General features: G+C 43.4%; 1 protein-coding gene, 2 long non-coding RNA genes and 2 pseudogenes across 3 annotated transcripts in view; 4 read left to right on the top strand and 1 right to left on the bottom strand.

Moving 5' to 3' along the window:
• Positions 1-23,731, top strand: part of LOC146668979 (uncharacterized) — a 72,687-nt gene that overhangs the window by 29,038 nt on the left and 19,918 nt on the right. The window contains exon 10 of the long non-coding RNA XR_014911926.1: positions 9,632-9,810. This is a non-coding gene — a long non-coding RNA (uncharacterized LOC146668979). The remainder of the gene's footprint in view (positions 1-9,631; positions 9,811-23,731) is intronic.
• On the top strand, positions 4,395-5,334 carry LOC146668984 (uncharacterized). The gene has a single exon (XM_085408319.1). It carries the CDS (start codon positions 4,410-4,412, stop codon positions 5,316-5,318), a length of 909 nt encoding a protein of 302 aa, XP_085264445.1. The 5' UTR covers positions 4,395-4,409; the 3' UTR covers positions 5,319-5,334.
• Positions 5,435-6,929, top strand: LOC146668983 (thioredoxin-interacting protein pseudogene; annotated as a pseudogene).
• Positions 7,968-8,592, top strand: LOC146668982 (cytosolic arginine sensor for mTORC1 subunit 2 pseudogene; annotated as a pseudogene).
• Positions 15,128-17,056, bottom strand: LOC146668981 (uncharacterized). Its single transcript, XR_014912020.1, has 3 exons — positions 16,741-17,056; positions 15,946-16,006; positions 15,128-15,488 (listed from the first exon to the last, which is right to left on the bottom strand). It is a non-coding gene; the product is annotated as an uncharacterized LOC146668981 (long non-coding RNA).

Raw genomic sequence — 23,731 nt, 5'->3', positions numbered from 1 at the left:
CTGGTTAGCTTTGTCTGTCTTTGGAATTTTCTTACAGGACACCCAAGCATAACTGTAACATTTGGGGGCTTCGTCCGGTGGTCGAGAGAGGGAGTGTGGAGCAGGGAAATTATTTTACTGCTATTGTTAAATAATTGTCATCATTACCATTGCATTAATAATATAATCTGGAGTTTATATTGCATTCAGGGGTTAAACAGTGTCTCTTTCAGAAAGACTGAGTTGCAGGCTGACAGGAAGTTGTATGCAGAAGTGAAAGCAGGAAGTTATTTTGAGCAGCAGGCTAAGACGAGGCTTTAACAATGTAACAGATAGCTTTAAGAAGGCTTTAAGGTTTTATGCACACAGGTATTAAATTAACTTTGTATTCCAGGTGCAGTTATAACTATTTTATACATATTGCATATCTGTGCTTATTTGAGTTGATGTTCAGGTTCTTTAAAGGTCTTAAGCTTCAACTAGTGAGAGTGTCTAGATGATCCATGCTGAGGGAAAACTAGAACATAGAAGGAATTGCAATACATGCTTACAAAACACTTATATATCAGATCATTTTATATTAAGGTTTTAGTAGAGGTTCTTGGTTAAAACATTTATTTAGTAGAAGACATACACATAGTCTCAGTGAGCTTCTGGTCTGGTAAAAGGTCAGAAGTGCAACAGGTGAATTGAGAAAGAGCATTTGAGGACGAGACACAGATAGTAGGTGAAGAGGTGACACAAAGAGCATGTGAGGTCGTGACACACACACACATGAGTTAAATTTATTTAGAGGAGAGATTACTCATGTCTGGTTGTAACTGCAAAAGTGTCTCGGTAAAAGAGGAACCGTTCCTTGTTGTCTCGGCAAGAAAGAGGAACAAGACAAGAACTGAAAGGTAGACAGGAAGGGCTAGCCATGAAAATAGAAGATGATTTTCTGGGTGAAAAGTCATGATGGTGTTGATCTGATCTATGTATAAAATGTACCGGTGACGCATGAAGGGGCTTCAGTAAACAAACCCTGATGCTATAAAATATCTGTTCATGCTTTGATTAAGTCGAGGACTACTGGCTGTCTGCGTACAGAGTGTCTTCCCACACGTGTGTTCATTAAAATCATTGTTGGACCAAGATCCTCTGGACCATGGGTGGTGTGTACTCTCTTTCCTCAATTTTGAACCTTAACATTCTAGGCGCCATCCTGTGGACCAAACATGCAATTGAAAGATGTTATTTTCGCCGGTATAACACCTTCTGACACTTTGTACCGCATTGAGCCAGCAGAGGGAGCACCTCTTGTTCAATCCCAGTGGCACAGCAGCTGCTCTGCTTCTGTGTGTGTGTGTGTGTGTGTGTGTGTGTGTGTGTGTGTGTGTGTGTGACAGAGAGACAGACAGAGAGAGAGACAGAGAGAGAGACACTTGCTGTGTATTTAAAAAACAAGCGCTCAAACAAACCAAAGAGAACGACAGAGGCAGAAAGACACTGTTTTTTTTGTGGTAACCCATGAGGTCTTGCTATCGAATTGTACAGTGCATCCTGAAGCAAGGCCGAGCAGATGACATAGTGCTCCACAGGCCTGCTTCTGGTGCCTGCTCCTGTACCAACCTGCTGCAGAAACAGAAAAAGACAAGAAGTCACGTAAGATAAAACAAAGAAAATAATGTAAATACACACGGAAAGGATTTAAAGGAAGGGGGTGCCATAAACAAAAGTACAGTGAACAAAGGACGGGATGTCAAAAAAGACAGGGGGTGCCATAAAAAGATAAAGAGACAATCCTAATAAATGTATCTGACTCCAGCAATTTGCACTAAAATTTCTAGAAAGCTGGTTTTCTTTCTCCTGCTCGCCTTGTCTGAATATGGAGTAAACACAGAAAGACAAGAAAAAACAAGGGGAAAACAAAGAGAAAAATAGTAAGAAAACTAAAGATATGAAAGACAAGAAGTCACGTAAAATAGAAAGAAAAGCAGAAAAAGAAAAAGACAAGAAGTCAGAAAAAGAAAAGGACAAGCAGTCAACTTAAAAAAGCCCAAGTGGGAGGAGCTAACAAGAGTATAAAAGGCCAAGAGAGGCAAACAGAAAACAGAGAGACAAAGACAAGACACACTGGGTCGGCCTGAAGAAGGCAAAAACATGCCGAAACGTCGCGAACGGCCCAGTGAATGCTAAATGTGCACTAAAACCCTAGATATGGGCAATTTTTTGAACCAGGGCAGGGACACCACCACCCGGCCCCATCGATGGCCCGTGCACCTCAGGCTACCAGCTTGCTGGTGGCCTGATTCTTTTCTTAACACCTAACCAGCCAGTGCCTCGTGGGGTTGGGGGTGCCCCTGCCCTCTATCTTACCCTAACCCTAACCACAGGGGGGTCCCTAACACAAAAAACGAAGACAAGAAGTCACGTAAGAAAGAAAAACAAGTAGAAAAAGAAAAAGACAAGAAGTCACGTACAAGAAAGAAAGATAAGCAGAAAAAGCAAAAGACAAGAAGTCACGTACAAGAGAGAAAGACAAGTAGTCAGAAAAAGAAAAAGACAAGAAGTCACGTACAAGAAAGAAAGATAAACAGAAAAAGAAAAAGACAAGAAGTCACGTAAGATAAAACAAAGAAAATAATGTAAATACACACGGAAAGGATTTAAAGGAAGGGGGTGCCATAAACAAAAGTACAGTGAACAAAGGACGGGATGTCAAAAAAGACAGGGGGTGCCATAAAAAGATAAAGAGACAATCCTAATAAATGTATCTGACTCCAGCAATTTGCACTAAAATTTCTAGAAAGCTGGTTTTCTTTCTCCTGCTCGCCTTGTCTGAATATGGAGTAAACACAGAAAGACAAGAAAAAACAAGGGGAAAACAAAGAGAAAAATAGTAAGAAAACTAAAGATATGAAAGACAAGAAGTCACGTAAAATAGAAAGAAAAGCAGAAAAAGAAAAAGACAAGAAGTCAACTTAAAAAAGCCCAAGTGGGAGGAGCTAACAAGAGTATAAAAGGCCAAGAGAGGCAAACAGAAAACAGAGAGACAAAGACAAGACACACTGGGTCGGCCTGAAGAAGGCAAAAACATGCCGAAACGTCGCGAACGGCCCAGTGAATGCTAAATGTGCACTAAAACCCTAGATATGGGCAATTTTTTGAACCAGGGCAGGGACACCACCACCCGGCCCCATCGATGGCCCGTGCACCTCAGGCTACCAGCTTGCTGGTGGCCTGATTCTTTTCTTAACACCTAACCCCATCATCAACAAAACAATAAAAAGTTGTCACAAAACCAGAGCTACAGCAGAAGCAAGAAGTCTTCCTTCAAAGTGCCTCGCTTATTTTTTTTTTTTTTTTGAGACGTGAAATTCCAAGACCCCTAACCCCCGAGAGGACGCCCCGCATGGGTTTTGGGTCTGATAAATGCACGCATACCCGGAGGGTCAGCGCTCATTTGCATGTATTAGCTCTAGAATTGCCACAGTTATCCAAGTAACGGATGAGCGATCAAAGGAACCATAACTGATTTAATGAGCCATTCGCAGTTTCACTGTACCGGCCGCGTGTACTTAGACCTGCATGGCTTAATCTTTGAGACAAGCATATGCTACTGGCAGGATCAACCAGGTAGCCCCTCAGGCGGCGGCAGCGGCGCGCACGCACGCGCTCGCTCGCTCGCTCGGGGCTACTGAGCCCTGTCGACCAGGGCGAGGCTTTCCGGACGCACGTGTGGACCGGGGCGAGGGTTCGAGAAACCGTGTTTGCCGGACGGGGCCCCGTCGCCCTCGCGGGGTGGGCAAACTCTGGGTTTGCCTACCCACTCTGCGACGAGGCCCGCCGTGGTATGACCACCGGGACAGACCGGGCGTCTCGGTCTCGCTACCGAGCGATCGCGTCTGGCGGGGGGGGGGAAGCGTGGGGAGGACAGGGCGGGGTCCGAGAACCACCACCCCCTTCGACCTTCGCGCTGTAACCCCCGGCCAGCGCTAGAGGCGAGCCTGCGGGCCGGAGGAGCTGACCGCCCGAAGGCGCCGGCGAAGGTGCCGGGCCCGGCGGCAGCCCTCTGATGGCAGGCCACGTTTGCCAGTCAATCGGGGTGGGAGGGCACAACCCTAGAAAAAAACTTACCTGTTAAAATAAAGCCTGTATAAAGGAAAGAAAAAACTTACCTGTTAAAATAAAGCCTGTATAAAGGAAAGAAACAAAAAGGAAAACACTTATTCACCTGGGCTCGACTGAAGAAGGCACTTCTATGCCGAAACGTCTCGCGATAGCCCATTAGCTCTCAAACCCAAGACATGGGTAATTTTTGGAACCGCCGGGCAGGGTCTCCACCTCCCGGCCCCCATTGATGGACAGTGCAGTCAGGCCCTTGGTGGCCTGTTATCACCTAAACCCTAACCCCCTAACCAGACCCCCCTCCCCTCCGGCGGCCGGACATGCTGAAGTGTATCCCCCTGTGGCGCTGCAACCGCCACGTCGAGTCGGTGGACAAGCGGCATTGCAACTTCCAGACGGTTCCTGATGAAATATTTCGATACAGCCGCAGTTTGGAGGAGCTTCTCCTTGATGCCAATCAACTCAAAGAGCTACCAAAGCCTTTCTTCAGACTACTGAACCTCCGGAAACTTGGCCTGAGCGACAATGAGATCCAGAGACTCCCGCCTGAGGTGGCTAACTTCATGCAACTGGTGGAATTGGACATCTCCAGGAACGATATTTCTGAGATCCCAGAGAGCATTAAGTTTTGCAGGGCCTTGGAGATTGCAGACTTCAGTGGAAACCCCCTCTCCAGATTGCCGGATGGTTTCACTGAACTCCGAGCGCTCGCTCACCTGGCCCTCAATGATGTGTCATTACAGATGTTGCCCAATGACATTGGAAATTTGGCCAACCTGGTGACGTTGGAGCTCAGGGAGAACCTGTTGAAGTCTCTGCCCACGTCGCTCTCTTTCCTGGTGAAACTGGAACAGCTGGACCTGGGCAGCAATGAACTGGAAGTTTTGCCGGATACCCTCGGCGCTCTCCCCAACCTAAGGGAGCTGTGGCTGGACCGTAACCAGTTGTCCTCATTACCACCAGAGCTGGGAAACCTTCGTAGGTTGGTGTGTCTGGATGTGTCGGAGAATCGTCTGGAGGAGCTCCCGTCAGAGCTGAATGGCCTCCTGGCTCTCACAGACCTGCTGCTCACACAGAACCTGCTGGAGGTCGTCCCGGACAGCATAGGGTCTCTGAAACAGCTGTCCATCCTGAAGGTGGACCAGAACAGACTGACCCATCTGACTGATTCAATAGGCGAGTGTGAAAACCTCACAGAACTTGTCCTGACGGAGATAAGAAAGATCTAACCCAAGACATGGGTAATTTTTGGACCTGCTGGGCAGGGTCTCCACCTCCCGGCCCCCATTGATGGACAGTGCACTCAGGCCCCTGGTGGCCTGCTATCACCATAATCCTAACCCAGGAGGGAAGGACCGCGCATTCCTCGGTCCCCCCCAGGGGGGACGGGGCCGTAACCAACGCCCTAACCCTAACCCTAATGATGCGGGTGTCCGCGCTGAAGCTTCTGGGTCTGGGCTGCGCCAAGGTGGAGTACGCTAAAGGCAAGCAGCGGTGCCGACAGGAGGCCGAGTACCTCAGACATGAAACGGTCCTGCGGCTGCAAGACCAGCCCACAGACTCTGACGGCTCTGTGGTGTTGAGACCTGGCAACAAGTACGAGTACACGTTTGGATTCGAGCTCCCTCAGCAAGGGCAACTGGTGTCGTCATACAAGGGGAAGTTCGGCTACGTCCAGTACTGTGTCAAAGCCCTGATGGAGAGGCCGCAGCAGCCCGTGCTAGAGTGCAAGAAATGTTTCGAGGTGGAGGAGCCACTGGATGTCAACACCCCAGACCTGCTGTCTCCAGCAGGTGGCATGAAGGAGAAGAAAGTCACCTGCATGTTCATCCCTGACGGTCAGGTGTCATTGAATGCAAAAATTGACCGGCGTGGATTATGTGAAGGCGAAGAGATCTGCATCAATGCGAAGTTTGAGAACACCTGCTCCCGCATTGTTGTGCCCAAGGCTGCCATCATAGCCAAACACACCTACCAGGCAAACGGCCGCACCAAGATCCTACGCCAGAAGCTGTCCTCGGTGCGTGGTAACCACATCATCTCTGGGATGTGCGACGCCTGGCAGGGAAAAACTATCAGGGTACCGAAGATCAAACCATCCATGCTGGGCTGCAACATCATCCGCGTGGAGTACGCTCTGATGATTTACGTACACATTCCTGGTAGTGACAAGCTGATCCTGGAGTTGCCTTTGGTCATTGGGACTGCCGGTCTGGGCAGCCGCAGCAACAGTGTGAGCAGCCAGGACAGTTCAGCCAGCACTGCCTCCCAGAGCTGGGTGTCTCTCAGGATGCCTTCTGAACCTCCGAGCTACTGCGACGTGACCCGGGACTGCCGCCTAGACCAGCCTCTCACACCTCTCCTTGATGACTTTGACGGCGATGACAGTCCCATCTTTATGAACGCACCAGCCTTCCAGTACCCAGCGCCGCCAGCCTACAGTGAGGCGGAGGAGGAGTTCAACGGCAATGCTCGCATGCTGCCGGTCGGCTGAAGTCCACCAGTGGGAACCGTGGAACTGTGGTCCACCTGTTAAGGACCAAACTTGAAAACAGGCAGAAGGTCTGAACTCCAGAGGAGGTTGGATGGAGAAGTAAAGGCACGAGTGTGGAGGTGGACTGAAATGTTGGTCGTTTGTTATGTCAGCTGCCTTCAACCTGCTTCATCGCTTATGAGTCTTCCTGCTCGTGCTCCTCAGACCAGAGATGTTGAGGCCCGATGGCACAGTGATATGCTGCATTTCTGAATAAGCTGCCCTTTCCAGAGACTCTCCATTTACAGCCACTATGACTTTGTTACTGGGCCGAGCACTGGCCTGCTGTGGCACCGTGGCTTTTTCTCATTGCACTCCAAGACTGTATTTTTACAGGACTACTCAAAAGGAAACATCCTTTTACCAGTCCACTCAGTTTGCATCGCTGTTACGAAATTGTTGGGAACACTGTTGCTTTTCAGAATCACAGCATGTAAATTTCTTCCTTAAATGTCAGTAGTGTTACCAGTGTTTGAAAAAAGTCCTTTATTCCTATATTGTTGCTTTTGACTCTCCTACTGCCCAGAAGACTCTGTTCAACTGAACAATGTTTTTGATGTGGAGATATGCAACTTCCACCAGTCACCACAGCTTGGTGACTGGTGCTAATTACTGCGAGTGCCGTCCATACCACACGCTCTCGATGGAACGCACTTTATCTGAGGATCCTTGTATCTGATCTGCAGTTGTCCCAGGCAACATTTCATTTAAGAGTTCCACTTCTGTGAATTCACAACTTCTGTTCTTTCAGGGCGCAGGGAAATCACTGTTAATGACTCATTTGTGAGAAAATATGTTTGTAATACGCTCTTGATACGTGCAGATGTTTTTGTATGAAAGCCGAGGGGAGAATATAAAAGGCGGAGCTCACACAGGAGCTCATTTTCCACTCGGCACTCGATGAGAGCACATCTCTGCCAGTCCAACTGTTGCCAGCTAACCTAGCTTACAGTTTTCTGTGTGCCACACCTGAAGAAGACCGTGTACGGTCGAAACGTTGTGTTTTTTGTGTTTATTTTTAAATAAACAGTTTTTTTTGGCACACCTTCTTTTGTTGTTTACTGTTTTTACGTGACTTTTTCCTTTCCACATTTTGGAAAGCGTTTTTTGTTCACATTAAAATTAAATAAATATTTTTTGAAGCACATTTAATTTTTTTTGGAAAAAAGAAAAGAAGAAAAAAATTCTGGACGCCATGGACGACGGCTGGACGGTGGTATGCTATGGCCGCCGCCGCCAACGTGACCGCCAAGTCTTCTGGGACGGGTACGGAGGGCCGCAGGGAGGGATGGACCGTGCACGCTCCTTTTCCTTTCGGAGAAGGGATTATCTTCCCCACCCTAACCCATTTTAGTCCTTCCTCAAATGAGAAGACGTAAAAGATGGAGCTTCATATTTTAGAGCACAGCTTGAAAGTGGCGAGTATAGAGAAAGAAGGGATCCAGATTTGCACTCACGGATTAATAAAACTCGCCTTCCTGGCCTCCAAAACAAGATGCAAGTTTTTCAGTTTGACAGAGACTCCAGAGGACTATACCATCATCGTCGACGAGGAAGGATTTAAAGAGCTGCCCCAGTCGGAGCACATCAGCGTTGCCGACGCCACGTGGGTGGCCCTTAACGTGGTGTCAGGAGGTAGCAACACATCCACTTCACAACCCATAGGAGTCACCAAAATCGCTAAATCAGTCATCGCACCACTGGCCGACCACAACATTTCTGTTTTCATGCTGTCGACGTATCAGACGGACTTCATCCTGGTTCGAGAGCGAGACCTCCCGATGGTCATGCACACTCTGTCTTCCGAATTCACTTTGTTTCGAGTGGTCAACGGGGAGACTGTTGCTGCTCACAATCTGGGGGTGACCAATGGCTTTGTGAAACCAAAACTAGTGCCCCGTCCTATCATTCACCCCTTATCCAGTCATAAGAAACAGAAAACGTACAAGTTGTGAAATAAGAAAAAGAAAAACGTACAAGTTGAGAAATGGAAGAAACACGTAAAAGCCGTAGAACTGGAAAGGACAAATGAGAAGGGGGTGCCAGAGAGGAAAAATACAGGACGGGATGTCAATAAAGCAGGGGGTGCCATTTAAAAATTAAAAATATAAACAGAATGAAAAAGTTAAAGAAAGAATAAGAAAAAGAAAACGTACAAGTTGAGAAATAAGAAAAGAAAACGTACAAGTTGAGAAATATAAGAAAGTTAAAGAACAAACAGAGAAACAGAAATATAAAGAAAAGAAAGAAAGAATAAGAAAAAGAACACGTACAAGTTGAGAAATAAGAAAAGAAAACGTACAAGTTGAGAAATAGAAGAAAGTTAAAGAACAAACAGAGAAACAGAAATATAAAGAAAAGAAAGAAAACAGAAAGCCCAAAGTGGGTGGAGACAGAGAGTATATAAAAGCCGAGACAGGCAAGAAACAGAAACAGAAGACACGTTGGGCCAGCTTGAAAAAGGCACAAATACGCCGAAACGTCGCGAAGGCCCAACGATGCGCATTGGCCAATTATCACCCTATATGGGCAATTTTTTGAACGGGGGACGTCTGCCCACTTCATTCGTCGTGAGCGTGCCTCCAAGGGGGTCCAGCGGCTGCTGGGTCCCCTTTCTCTTTCCTCATCCCTAACCAACCCTAATCATACCTGCATTTGTCCACTGGAGGGAGACAAAAACACCAAGCTCTGAGATTCAAATTTTGAACTGCAGACCTCACAGTGTCTGTGTGTGTGTGTGTGTGTGTGTGTGTGTGTGTGTGTGTGTGTGTGTGTGTGTGTGTGCGCGCGCTTTGGTGTGTGTGTGTGTGTGTGTGTGTGTGTGTGTGTGCGCTTTGGTGTGTGTGTGTGTGTGTGTGTGTGTGTGACAGAGAGAGAGAGAGAGAGAGAGTGACACTTGCTGTGTATTTAAGAAACAAACGCTCAAAGAAACCAAACAGAATGACACAGGCAGAAAGACACTGTTTTATTTGTGGTAACCAATGATGCATTTCTTCTCCCCTTGTACAGGGCCTTTTATGACAGGAACAGGAACCACAGAGCGTCAGCGGCAGACATCCAAGCTGCACAGGGCACACGCAGCACCAGGCAGAATTAATGACGTCCCTGATCCACAGCTCAAGCCCAGCCACCCGCTGCCTCCTCGCCGCCTCCTCCCGGGACCTTCAAGGACCACCCACCAGCCACTGGTACGCATTCCAATCTTACACAATGGCCCCAGCATCACAGGGCATCTCCTGACATTAAAATCTATCCTGATTTCTGTTGTTTTTCCCTCATCTCTGAGCCGCTGAGTGTGAGTGTGTGTGTGTGTGTCTCTCTCTCTTTTACACAAAAAACACATGTCAGTTGTTAAGGAAAATGTTATAAAACACTTCTTCAGTAAAGACTCAGAGAAGAGAAACACACAGAACTTCTTGCTAGCAAGGGCAGCCTCCACTCTAAGAGACTCCAGTGAGAGAACTGCCCCGGTCTTTATTTTATACTCCATTGAGCGTGTGTGTGTGTGTGTGTGTGTGTGTGTGTGTGTGTGTGTGTGTGTGTGTGTGGCGTCAGAGTGTGGCCCCATAAACAACTTCCCTTAACCTGCTGGTCTGGAGAGTCCAACAGTTCATCTATATGTAAAGAAGCACTTAAACTAAAACAGACATAGCTACGTTAATCCTACCGTAAAGCAATAAGACAAGGTACGAGCTCTCATGCTCCCAGGACGTGGGGGTGCATTCCTGGGGTGCACACATCCTGTCACTACACAATTAATTATATGCTTCTAAGTATACATGGTTAAACATTTCCTAATACAAATAACTACAAACAGCATCCTACCATAAGCAAACTTATATCACTAAAAGATTATACTGACTACTAAATACAATTTTCCATTGACATCAGTGCACTTGCAACAACTTTAATATGGAATGTACAGGACTTGCCAGCTAGGCGCCCTCCTGTGGACGACAGGTGCAATTGATTGTCAAAAGCAGATATCTAACACCTTCTGACACTTTGTACCGCATTGAGCCAGCAGAGGGAGCCCCCCTGGTTCAATCCCAGTTGCACAGCAGTTGTGACCAGCTTCTGTCTGTCTGTCTGTCTGTCTGTCTGTCTGTCTGTCTGTGTGTGTGTGTGTGTGTGTGTGTGTGTGTGTGTGTGTGTGTGTGTGTGTGTGTGTTGACAGAGAGAGAGAGAGACAGAGAGAGACAGAGAGAGAGAGAGAGAGAGGGAGAGATACAAAGGAATGTAATTCAAATTTTGCACTTCAGACCTTACAGTGTGTGTGTGTGTGTGTGTGTGTGTGTGTGTGTGTGTGTGTGACAGAGAGACAGACAGAGAGAGAGAGAGAGAGACACTTGCTGTGGATTTAAAAATTTAAAAAAACACACAGAAAACCCAAAGAGAAAAAGAGGCACACAAGTCGATTTGTACCGCATTGAGTTGCAAAGCAGCTGACCAGCTTGTGTGTGTGTGTGTGTGTGTGTGTGTGTGTGTGTGTGTGTGTGTGTGTGTGTGTGTGTGTTGACAGAGAGAGAGAGAGACAGAGTGAGAGAGAGGGAGAGATACAAAGGAATGTAATTCAAATTTTGCACTTCAGACCTTACTGTGTGTGTGTGTGTGTGTGTGTGTGTGTGTGTGTGTCTCTTTTACACAAAAAATGCACTTGCAACAACTTTAATATGGAATGTACAGGACTTCCCAGCTAGGCGCCCTCCTGTGGACGACAGGTGCAATCCCAGTTGCACAGCACTTGACCAGCTTCTGTGTGTGTGTGTGTGTGTGTGTGTGTGTGTGTGTGTGTGTGTGACAGACAGACAGACAGAGAGGGAGATTCAAAGCATCAGGACCAGGAGATGACACAGTGCTCCAAAGGCCTGGTTCTGCTGCCTCCTCCTCCACCCACCTGCTGCAGACGCTTCTGTGAAGGGAAACTGCTACATGTTATGTCACCAATCGCTGCCATGCTGCGTGTCTAACGACCCGGCAGGGCCTGCTGAGTACAGTGGTGGTGGACCCAGGCCCTCTGCACCTTCCTTTCTCCGATTGGGACCGTTTTGTCCCATCCTTTTTGGTCCGATTCGCCATATCTCCAGAACCGAAGAAGCCATCGGCGTGGCCTCTTCGCCACAGCGTCCGGCACCCACCAAAACCCCCACCTAGACACCAACCTAACCCCTAATTATTGCTAGTTATTTTAATTTTTACCTGTCGTCTTGTGTTCCAGTTGGTCGCAGCAGCAGTGTGTTACCAGTCGCCAATACTCTCCTCTTTAGTTTGAGAAGTCTCCTTTTGTATTAACTATGCTTTTCCAAAAACGTCTATCTTTGTGTACACGTTGAATGAATGTTAATGGGAGACCAGTTCTTTGGGGGGTTTTTTTGTGGACAATCCTTGTCAGTGTTGGAGGAGGACTGTGAAGGACGACCGTTTTGCTCTCCCTGACATTTCGTATTAATGCTGGTCAAGAACAAAAATGAGAATGACACTGCTGGAAGTTATCACATCACTATAGTTTCTTTTAATAAGCACTTTTTAAAACTTTATATATTTATAATGCAAGGTAGCTAATGAGTAGACATACTGAGTTTGTGGGTCTCGTCTTTATGACATGTTTAAAAAAAAAAAGAGAGAGAGAGAAAAAGATTTGACTGTTTGTCCTCAAACTTTCAGACTCTGCTTTTGTTTCCCCAGCCCCGATTTCTGAGTGAAGGTACGCGTTTCAGGATATTTCATTGAAATATTGCTCTAATATTTTCAGTTTAGTTCTGGCACAAGGCACACAACACAGACACACTGAGCTCGGCCTGAAGAAGGCGAAGGAACGCCGAAACGTCGCGAAGAGCTCAGTAGATGCGCGTAAACCCAAGATGGGCAATTTTTTGAACTGGGGCAGGGGTACCACCATCCTGTCCCACGGTGGAGAGTGCATCTCAAGGAACCGGCGATTGCTGGTTCCCTGATCTTTTTTCAACACCCTAACCCTTTACCACAGACGTGGAGTCAGGACCCGCTGTTCACTTTCAGTCAGTACACTGAAAATGAGTTTCATCAGACTAACCACAAATGTACGACAGTCAAGAACTTCTGCAGCTCTGAGCCAAGTTTCCTAAACACTCTGCAGTATGAGGAGGACGAGTTCTTTAGAAAACTGATAGCTGCAGAAGGACAAACCTCAACTCAAAAATCTTTAAAACGCCTTCATTCTTCTCATATGATTAATGAGAAGGAAAACGGGACACCACTGTCTTATAATTCCCCAGGAACAAACTCCTCTTTCTCTCATTTCAGACCTGTTTCAAATCATAAGCAGACACAACCAAAAACCGGCTCACCTAATCAAACCAAATCCTAACTTTAAGCCACTATCCAGTCCTGTCCCCCTTCTCTCCTCATACCGGTACCCACAGTTCAGACCCCACCTCAGGCCCCTTACTGCCTGAGGAGGGGTCTGAAGTATTTTCCAGCCTTATAAAGAAAGGGAAGACTGAAGTGGCAGACTGTCATGCAAAAAGCGAGCATCTCCTCCTTGCACTGCTTACAGTCAAATGACAAAATATGTGAACTCTTTTTAAACAGGAAAAAGGAAGAAATTGTACACCAGAGGGGGCAAGAAGGAGAAAACTTGAATATAAACTCAAAAGAAAAACCGCTGTTCCTTCCCTCCCCCAGAAGGCAGTAGAATATCATCATGTTAAATGCCACTTTTGGGGGGGGGGGGGTAAAATTACTTGACAAATATGTTTCTCTTTTTTGTTATTTCGTCCCTCTTTGTTACAGCTACAGGAGGACAATAAACAGAAGAAGGAGAGCGGCACCAAAGAGGCGAAAAAACGAAAGAGCGCACCACCTCCTGACACCACATCCACAAAGAAGTCCAAATGTACCTCCAGTGCTGAGGGGGACGACAAGGAGGTTTTTCTCCTCCCTGTTCGTGGGCGTGAGCGTTACGAGATGTTGAAGAAGATCAATGACGGTTTGGAGCTGCTTGACAAGGACAGCAAAAGCAAGTCAAAGGTCTCAGTGAAGCATGAGGTTCCCGTGCCCTCCAGTGGAAAGAGGCTGCTCCAGAGAGGAGAGAGGAGTGACAGCGACTAAGATGCCCATCACCTCAATTTCGAAAACAAATGTCACCTTTTTGTCTAAGCCTTTAGGATTATTTCAGGTTTTAAATGCCCATTTAAAAACCAAAATGCCATCCTGCCTCAGTTAAAACGGTTCCTGAAACTGTACTGCCTGATTAGTCACTGCACTGACATACTGTTGTGTTCAGTTATGTTTTTCTTTTCTTTTTAAAAAAAAAACAAAAAAAAACAAAACAACAACCCTATGTTCCTAATTGGGTTAGAGCCGTTCAGCATGGTTTGAGTGAGATTAAGAATGATCCTTGTCATAACGAGTCACTGCCGTTTATTTAAATAAAGTTCAAAGCTAGGCTTGCAAAACTTGAATGGAATTTGCCTCTGATGTTGCTGTATTACTGTGCTACAGTCCTGTCGCACCATGTCATTTTTTAAAAAAGAAATGTATATATTTTGCATGATTGTCTGGGAAATGCAACCACCTCTGCGCAACCTTGATTCATATGCAATATGTAATCAATGTTTGTGTAACATGAAAGAAAAAAGAGAAAAAATGATGATAAATGCAAAGACTGGTAACAGCGCTAAGAACCATAAAGCAAGAGAATTTTTAAAAAACTGTGAGAAATAAACTACACTGTAAAAAAAAATAACCCTATTCAAATTAAAAAAAATGATGTCCAGTTGTCACATCCAAAATATTTGGCTTTATAGAATCCAAATTGAGTCACTTGATATGACCTGATACTTTTATGTTGATATAAACAATATTACTAGACTTGACTGAAACTTTAAATTTTGCATTGATCCAAATTGATTTTTTTACATAGAACCATATTTTAATTATTGAACCAAGCTAATATATTGAAATTTAACCAACCTAATGTATTCACATCGAACCAAATTAACATGAACTAATATGTTTGTGTTGAAGCCAGGTAATTGATTTACATATATTCAAACTATATTTTTTACATTTCATTTCAGTTCAAAAATGCTCTGCATTTCCTATAAAAAACAAGACAGTTGGCCAACCAATTATTTCAAAATTATTTATTGTTCCAAACCATTTTAACTATAATCAATAGAGAGGATTAGTAATATACAGATTTAGTGCTACGGCAGAAATGATTAGAGAAATGTTTGTTTTATAAAACCTGCAATCTTTTGAAAACCAGTATAAAACCTGCAACCTGTCTAAAACTGGCATAAAACCATTATAAAAACTCTTTTTAAACCAATTTGCAAGTACTCAAAAATGTTTATATGTGCACTGTGCCTGTACAATGTAAAAAAAAAAAAAAAATCTACACATGTATCAATGAAATCAACTTAAATCTCCCTTTCAAATGGGTGTTCTTATAAATTTTGAATGTAGAATACCACTGCAGGCCAACCAAGCAAAATAACCAAGCACACATGCACATGCACATGCATGTGCACATACACATGCACACATGCATGCAAACACACTACTGTGCAGTGTTAAGTTCACAATTAAGTTTGCGAATCTTAGAGGTCATCTTGTTAAAGTCAAGCTCCATCATAATCTTTTGAAGAGCCTCAAAGGTGAACCTGAATCCTCGTGGATATTCCATATTAAGAGCATAACAGAGTCCAAAGACCATTGCCACTCCAGCTGCCACAGAAGGCAACTCATTCAGGACTTCCACACCATCAATGATTATCCCGATGTCTCGAGGCTGATGTAGGAGGCTTGAGTTGTCCCTGAAGACGAAGAGTGCCATGGTGGTACTCTGCAGCTCTTCCTCAGCTTCATCTTTCTGGGATATCTTGAGGTAAAATATGGAACAAAATGTACAAGTGAAGAATTGAAGTCTGGCACACCTGATAAATCTTTGACCATAATAAACTACTATTTTGATAGTTGTTTGGTCACAGACTATTAGAACAATTATTTGACTAATCAGATTGTGAATTGCATAATCATTAAATTAAATCACAAAGCCCAAGAAAAAAAAAGAAAACAATACAGAACCCTAAGATATTAACTTGATGAGTTGATTAATCGTTGCTGTCCTACATTAATCACTGCATTTAATAGCAGAGTTGTCAAATTTACATCAAGAGACTGCATCTCATGTAGAGACAGAACAGATATGGACATACCATGTATTCTTTTATCAAGTCCTCAACACATCAGCAAGGTGAATGAGAGGATAATGAGGGAGAGTCTAGATTATTATGAAATGTTTAAAAAGGATGTGCAGTGTAAATGCAAAATGATACCTGTTCAGATTAAATGAAAATGTATGCTTCAGCCATGGAATGGATGGAGCGATCTGTGGTTCTGAAAGCATACAGAAAAAAAGAATAATGTTACTTCTCTATAAAACACATTACATAGAAAAACCAAGAAATACGTAACATGACATACCAAACAGTCTACAGACCAGCCATTAGCGACTAAGTTTGGCATAGGGTCAATTTTTTGCTGTTAAAATTAAAATTTCTTCAGAAAATGCACATTTTTCCGAGCTGCGCCTGAAAGTCAATTGAAGGAATTAGTCTTATGTCATTGATCTTATATGCTGGCTTGTTATTTCTGTCTCTAAATCATGCACATTAATAATTATCTTTTGCGCTCGGTGTACACACACATAACACACAGATATTTATATGAAGAGAGACAAACGTGCGCGCACAAACACAAGCTTGTGTCTAGAAACCGCGAGCTCACCAGAAAAATTCAAACGAAGCGGAGCACGGAGTTATACTATGAATGTTATGAACTATGAACTTATGCTAGCTAGCTTTATCCACCACCGATGCATCGTGGTAACGCTAGCTAGTTAGGCAAAAAGCCGTTTTTTACCAGTATACTAACTTGTATTCCCGACTGTGATGGTCGGTTTCTGGTAACCAGTTCTAACGTTGCGCAGGATAGCTAGCTAGCTTATAGCTAGCAGCTACAATCATGCAAAAATTAGGGGTGGCTGTCGACCCAGCTTAAATGGGGTTATTTTCTGCGATTTTGACAATACAAATTATAAAAGCTTTTGTAACACACTTGGCTTTACTTACGTTTATTTTCAGATGAAATTAATCAAAGATGTGACATGATGTTTCCAGCAGCCATGCAGAATAAAAATGGGTCCCGGTCTATTTCTGGTGGGCGTGTTCAAGTGCAAATCACTTTGACTCAAATTAAAGATATTATCTGTTCAACATGAAAAGAAATATATGTTTTGAGAGAAATCAAAAACTTTGCGTTGCGATGTTCACAATCCTGTACTGACACTATGGGCACATTTTTAGAAATCTATTTAATTCCACAGAAAGGTTAGCCACTTTAGTGTTTCACTTGTGACCTATTTATAGCTCACTGAAGATGGTTTTAAAATGCAACAATGTTCGGAGATAGAGAGAAAAAAAAAAAGAACTTTGGTGCAGGTGCAGGTGCAGTCTTTATGTAGCTTTCTGGTGACCTTAAAAGAACCTTTACGAAGCCCGTTGACAGGCCTTTAATCGAATGATCGGTTGGTTGATTGATAACAGAAAAAAATGACACATAAGATGGACATAAAGGACTGAAAACACCAAGAGCAAAATATTGCATCGCACTCATTTATGTAGTTTATTTTTAGATTAGATAATTTTGCAAAATAACGCAGCAAAATAAATAATAAGAGCCGGGATGTGCAGACTATTTAGCACTGAAAAAACTCCGTCCATGTGAACAGAATCAGGTGTTACCTTACCTGTTGATTAAATATCAAGACTATTTAGCAATAAGCTTACTTTAAAGGCTCGTAATAGGTGAACTGTCTTGGTATAGTTGAGTCACGCAGAGTTCATGGTCCATGTTGTGTTACTTGTTGTTTGTGTGTGTGTGTGTCACCCGATGACCCCTGGCGCCGGAGCGTCTAGACTACATTAGAGATGTGTCACAGCAAAGAGCCGCACCTGCGCTCAAAGAGAGCACATACATAGAGGTGAGGTATGAGGATAAATGGATAGATGCGGTCCTTTTTCGAAGCTGAGCGCACAGTTGTATTTCCTGCACAATCACACACGAAGTGAGGCTGTGTTTATGCCGGTTATACCATGAATATACACCCTGCAGGCACCACTTGTTTGTCAAACTGTTTATGAAGCAAAAGTCACATTTCTGTTTATTTACAAAGCAAAAAGAAGGGGGGGGGGAAGAGGCGTAGGAGGGGGTGGAGCGTGCGCACTAGCATACCGGCGACGGCTGTTTCCTTTCACTAAAAGGAAAAAAATAATAAAATGTGTACTTCACGTTACGGTTGAAACTGGGTTTTTTTTTTGTTTTTTTAATTTTTATTTTATAGAAACAATTTTTGCTCATAACCAATTGACAGGGGATTTCTTAAAATCACCCCGCAGTTCTTCAGCTGAGACACCTGAGTTAGAAAACACAAACACTGCAGCTGTCTTTAACTCGCGAGGGCAGTCATGGACGCAAGACCTGCGTCTCATCACTGTGTGCGTGCTTTATTTATACCTCTCTGTGTGTCTGTGTGTGTGTGTGTGTGTGTGTACAAATACAACAGAGTTATTCTAAGAATTCAGAGCTGAGGTTCCCCTTTTTCTAAATCTGCATGTTCTTACAGTAAGAGGAAGCTGTAAGTTGTTTATCATACAAGAGTTTCATGTCAAAAGTCACGTAGACATTTGCTTAGTGATAAATATTGTGTAAAGTGATAAATATTTTTTTGAAAACAAATTCTTTGAAGAAGTGTCCCTCACATCTTCCCACCTGCTTTCACTGCATAACAGCCCACCCTAGTGAGACAAGACCGAGTAAAAGAGCCTGAAAGGAGTTCAGAAGTGCCCTCAAGCACCAATTTTGCCCGCAGGCACCGCAAGATCCTTTGTTTTTCACAAAGATAACTGCTAGACTCCACGTACAGTGGTGAAGATGAAAATTTGCCACAGACCACAGCCACAGTCACGGTGTGACAAATAAAGCCAATAATTATTTCCCAGTTTGTTTGTTTTGTCATCAAATTGAGAAAATGTGTGTTTAATGAACTATTTGTACAATATAACATATATCAATAGGAGTACAAAAGGTCACAAAGGTCAAATAGTATTCTCAAGTGTAAGCTCAGTAATGGTCAAAATATTGCGTTTTTGTGACTGAAACTCATTCATGCATTTGTGTCATCACGCTTAGATTACTGTAATTCCCTGTTTACTAGCTTGGATAAATCATCTCTCTCTCGCCTCCAGACAATACAAAACGCAGCAGCCAGACTACTAACTCGCTCTACCAAGCGTGTTCACATCACTCCCATCTTATATTCTTTACATTGGCTCCCAATAGAGTTTAGAATTCGCTTTAAAATTCTTGTTTAAACATACAGAGCACTAAACGGCTCCAGATTACTTATCCAAGCTTCTTTTAAAATACACTGCTGCTCGTCATCTCCGCTCACAGACTCAGAGTCTCTTAGTTGTTCCCCGTACACGACTGAAGACAAAAGGGGACAGAGCCTTTCAGTCTGTTGCACCAAGGCTGTGGAACAGTTTACCACTACCACTACGTTTGCTTGACTCTGTGGATTCTTTTAAAAAACAGTTAAAAACTCTTCTGTTCAAACAAGCCTTTTGTTGATCTACATTTTATATTTTTTACACTAATTACATTTGATCTTTTACATTGTATATAATGTCTATTGATTTTATTGTTTATTTTAATATTTGTGTACAGCGCTTTGTGAATGTCTGTCTGTGAAAAGCGCTTAATAAATAAAGTTTACTTACTTACTTACTTACTTACTGAGCCTGCAGTTCAGAAATTTAACCATTAGATGGAGTCATTGCCAAAGCAATGTCACTTTGAATTGGAGCATCACTGGGCTGACACTCACATTACAGAGGCAGACCAAAACACACACGATTAAAATAATGTATATAAACGTGGAGAGAGATAGAGGAGAAAAAAGCAACAAACTCCACATACAACATCCAAGTTGGAAAAAGCTGGGGAGTAGTCAGTGGTATCACATGTCCCCCCAAAGTCTGTTTTCAAGCATATCTAAATAGGCTTGTGACAGGGCCATTCTGTGTCATTCTGATCAATCCTGCAGTGCTGACTCAGTTGGCAGATGTGTGGTTGTTCTCACTATGCTACTCCCACAGGCCTCCCCTCTCCTCTTCCTCCTCCTCGTTGCCATTCCCTGATGAGTTGCATCCACAGGAATCTTGATCAGAGCGCCAGGGATTGGTCTTTTGAAGCTCTCAGGGTCCCCCTGTGATTTTACTTAGTTCTTCTTTCCCTGCTCTTCCTTTGGTTAATATGTTGAGGTTTGACACATCTCCAGCCCTTCTTGTTTTTGTGCTTGAAGTAGTCCAGGGAGGCACAGAGTCCTCGTGGAAACTTTTGATGTCCATCTCAGAGTGATGACATTGTACAAAGCTTTCCTTTCGTCTTGTTTTCTATAGGGTCATGCTGCTTATGCACAATGCAACCACCAAAAGGCAGCACTTGGCTGGATCTATATAAATTGCTAGAAAAACAGCAATAGTGCTCACCTCTACATGCTTCATGTTGTAAGTTGACAGTCCATGTTGATGCTGAATAGTGGCCTTAATGTGTAGATTATATAATTACTTAACTGAAATGTCCACTACAGGTTTATGTAGTTAGAGTTGGCAATCTTTCTTACAGAACATTTACTATGACTGATGTTAGTAGTCCTGTGTTTGTCCATTATATGTCGTATGTAGCACCAGGGTCTCAGAGGAACGCTGTCTCACTTCACTCTGTACTGTAACACTATACATGGTTGAAATTAAAATAAAAGCCACTTGAATTGCCTTGTTACCTGAGATTACAGTTTACAGTTAAGCAACATATTCATTTGTAATTTATGGACCTTTTTTTTATACAGTAGTGATCATGTTTTGAATGTTGATTCCAAGACAGCTTTTGTCTGTTTGGCTTTTTGTAATTTTAATTGTCTTTCCAATTTGCCAGAACACTTCTCCACAATCACTGTCCACATACCCAGGCCCTCTGCACCTTCCTTTCTCCGATTGGGACCGTTTTGTCCCATCCTTTTTGGTCCGATTCGCCATATCTCCAGAACCAAAGAAGCCATCGGCGTGGCCTCTTCGCCACAGCGTCCGGCACCCACCAAAACCCCCACCTAGACACCAACCTAACCCCTAATTATTGCTAGTTATTTTAATTGTTTCCCCAGCCCCGATTTCTGAGTGAAGGTACGCGTTTCAGGATATTTCATTGAAATATTGCTCTAATATTTTCAGTTTAGTTCTGGCACAAGGCACACAACACAGACACACTGAGCTCGGCCTGAAGAAGGCGAAGGAACGCCGAAACGTCGCGAAGAGCTCAGTAGATGCGCGTAAACCCAAGATGGGCAATTTTTTTGAACTGGGGCAGGGGTACCACCATCCTGTCCCACGGTGGAGAGTGCATCTCAAGGAACCGGCGATTGCTGGTTCCCTGATCTTTTTTCAACACCCTAACCCTTTACCACAGACGTGGAGTCAGGACCCGCTGTTCACTTTCAGTCAGTACACTGAAAATGAGTTTCATCAGACTAACCACAAATGTACGACAGTCAAGAACTTCTGCAGCTCTGAGCCAAGTTTCCTAAACAGTCTGCAGTATGAGGAGGACGAGGGATTATCTTCCACAACCTAACAGTGTACAGTGACTGATCAGGCAGTACAGTTTTAGGAACCTTTTTAACTGAGGCAGGATGGCATTTTGGTTTTTAATCAGAATCTACCCTTCAGCCAGAATTCATTTAAAGAGCTGTGGGAACATCTACCTGTGACTGAATCTCTGTCCGTCAGTTTGGACACTACCTCAACCGTGAACAGCATTGTTTTTATACTTGGATCTGTTGTGCCAAAGTAGGTAGTTTCCCCTGTGCTGGGAGCACGCAGGAAGTACTGATGTTTTCATTTTGTGAAAAAGTGAAAAATTAGTATCGTTACATTACCATTCAGTTTGAGGGTTACAACAGAAAATTATGTTATATATATATATATATATATATATATATATATATATATATATATATATATATATATATATATATATATATATTTATATATTTATTATATATAAAATTATATATTTATTGGAAAAGCCGACGTAGGACAGTTTTCCAATTTCATTGTACTACTGTACTATGTATGACTGTGAAATGACAATAAAGAGTTATCTTATCTTTTCTCATCTCACGGGGTATCAGATGGGATTATTTTAATAAAACATTAACATTTTGGCTGATAACTATTTTTATTCTCCTGTAACTTTACTCTAAAAAGAGCTAAATCCTCTAAAGTTTCAGGAGTAATGCGTCATAATAAGAAGTGTTTGTGAATGAAAAATCAGCAATGTGGGATACTGTTTGTCCGTGATTTACACAGGGGGAACAAATTGTGGCAGGATCAGCCTGATATTATTTGTATCCCACTATAACTTCGTTGTATAAAGAGCTAACATCTCAAAAATGTCAGGAGTAGTTAGTCATTATGAGAAGTGTTTGTAAACTAAAAATCAACAATGTGGGATACTGTTTGTCCGTGATTTACACAGGGGGAACAAATTGTGGCAGGATCAGCCTGATATTATTTGTATCCCACTATAACTTCGTTGTATAAAGAGCTAACTTCTCAAAAATGTCAGGAGTAGTTAGTCATTATGAGAAGTGTTTGTAAACTAAAAATCAACAATGTGGGATACTGTTTGTCCGTGATTTGGACAGTCCAGCGTGTGCTCCGGACGCAGGGGAAACAAATTCTGTCGGGGATACCTAGTTTGGCAGGACACCTGTCCGAGTATCAGGTGAACTGAACTTATGGTAAGAAGTTATGACCTGCAGTCTATCTGGGTCAGATATAAACCAATTTTAGGTGGAGTTTATTTTTGTTATGCTGACTTTTTACAGTCAGTTACAATACCTAGCTAGCATGATGGAGTTTCCATACAGCTGGGCGGGTGCTTTGATGTTACTGATACCATAGTGAACTGTATTTTATTCATAAGGTTAGTTAGTAGAGTTGCCTGTAAAAAAGACGGAATCAACCCTCATTCAGAGAAAATATCACGCGTTTTGTATTAAGGTGAAAAGGAACACAGTTTGTCCCGGACTTCAGCTAGAATGGAAAAAAAGACACAAAGCTAGATTTATTCTGTCTTTACGCTGTCAGCTGCCTCTTCTCCTCTCATTCTCCCCCCTCTCGCTCCTGTTGCTACTTCAACGGCTTTTCTCGTGTTTATTTATCGCCCACTTTGCGCCAGAAAGAAGAAACCAGCGGATGTCGCGCTAAACAAGAGCAGCACGTTTAAGCTTGATCAGCTGCTGTTAGAATTTGGAATTTGATATTACTTTCTAGTATCAGCTGATGTTTGCTGGAGCCACAGCTGTAAAAGCTGCTGCTCATGATGGTTTGTATATCTGGTGAGAGGGAAACATGAAGATGAATCCAGGAGATGTCCTTACTGAATCATCAGAGCTGGACAGGTGATGGAGAAAGGTTTACCTTTTAGGTGACAGGAATGAGTTGAAGGAAAGTTATGAGCTGTTTCTGAGAGACAAATAACACCATTATTATGTTGCCAAATGATGTTATAACACCATAACATCATTTGGCACACTGACTTCTGAGGACATTTTAAATGGCACTCGCCATCAGAAAGGTTGCCTACCCCTGGTCTAGAAGAACAAAGTAAACTTCGGGAGAACGGACCAGTTAGTTTTAACAGCTCTTAAAGTAACATGAGAAACATTTTTCACCAAGAAATTCAGTTCAGTGGGTGGGTCAATGGGTCGTTCAGTGGGTCGTTTAGTGGGTTGTTCAGTAAGTGGGAAAAGTGGGCCTTTCATTTTGTCATTCAGTAGGCAAAAGGGGGTGGGGTGGGGGTGGATTCCTATTCCCACATATGTAACAAACTTGATTCAAACACTCAAAGTTAAACAAAAGAAGTTCTCATCACCTTAATATGTTCAAGTGCATAGTGTGGAGGACGTACTAAGGCCTCGAGGCACTCAGATGTAAAACC

Source organism: Rhamphochromis longiceps, linkage group LG6 (genome assembly GCF_057381845.1).
Source record: "Rhamphochromis longiceps isolate RC_006_pf linkage group LG6, R_longiceps_female_GT1.1, whole genome shotgun sequence".
NCBI lineage: Eukaryota > Metazoa > Chordata > Actinopteri > Cichliformes > Cichlidae > Rhamphochromis > Rhamphochromis longiceps.
The sequence above is the reverse complement of the archived record's forward strand: the minus strand, read 5'-3'. Positions and strand labels throughout refer to the sequence as shown.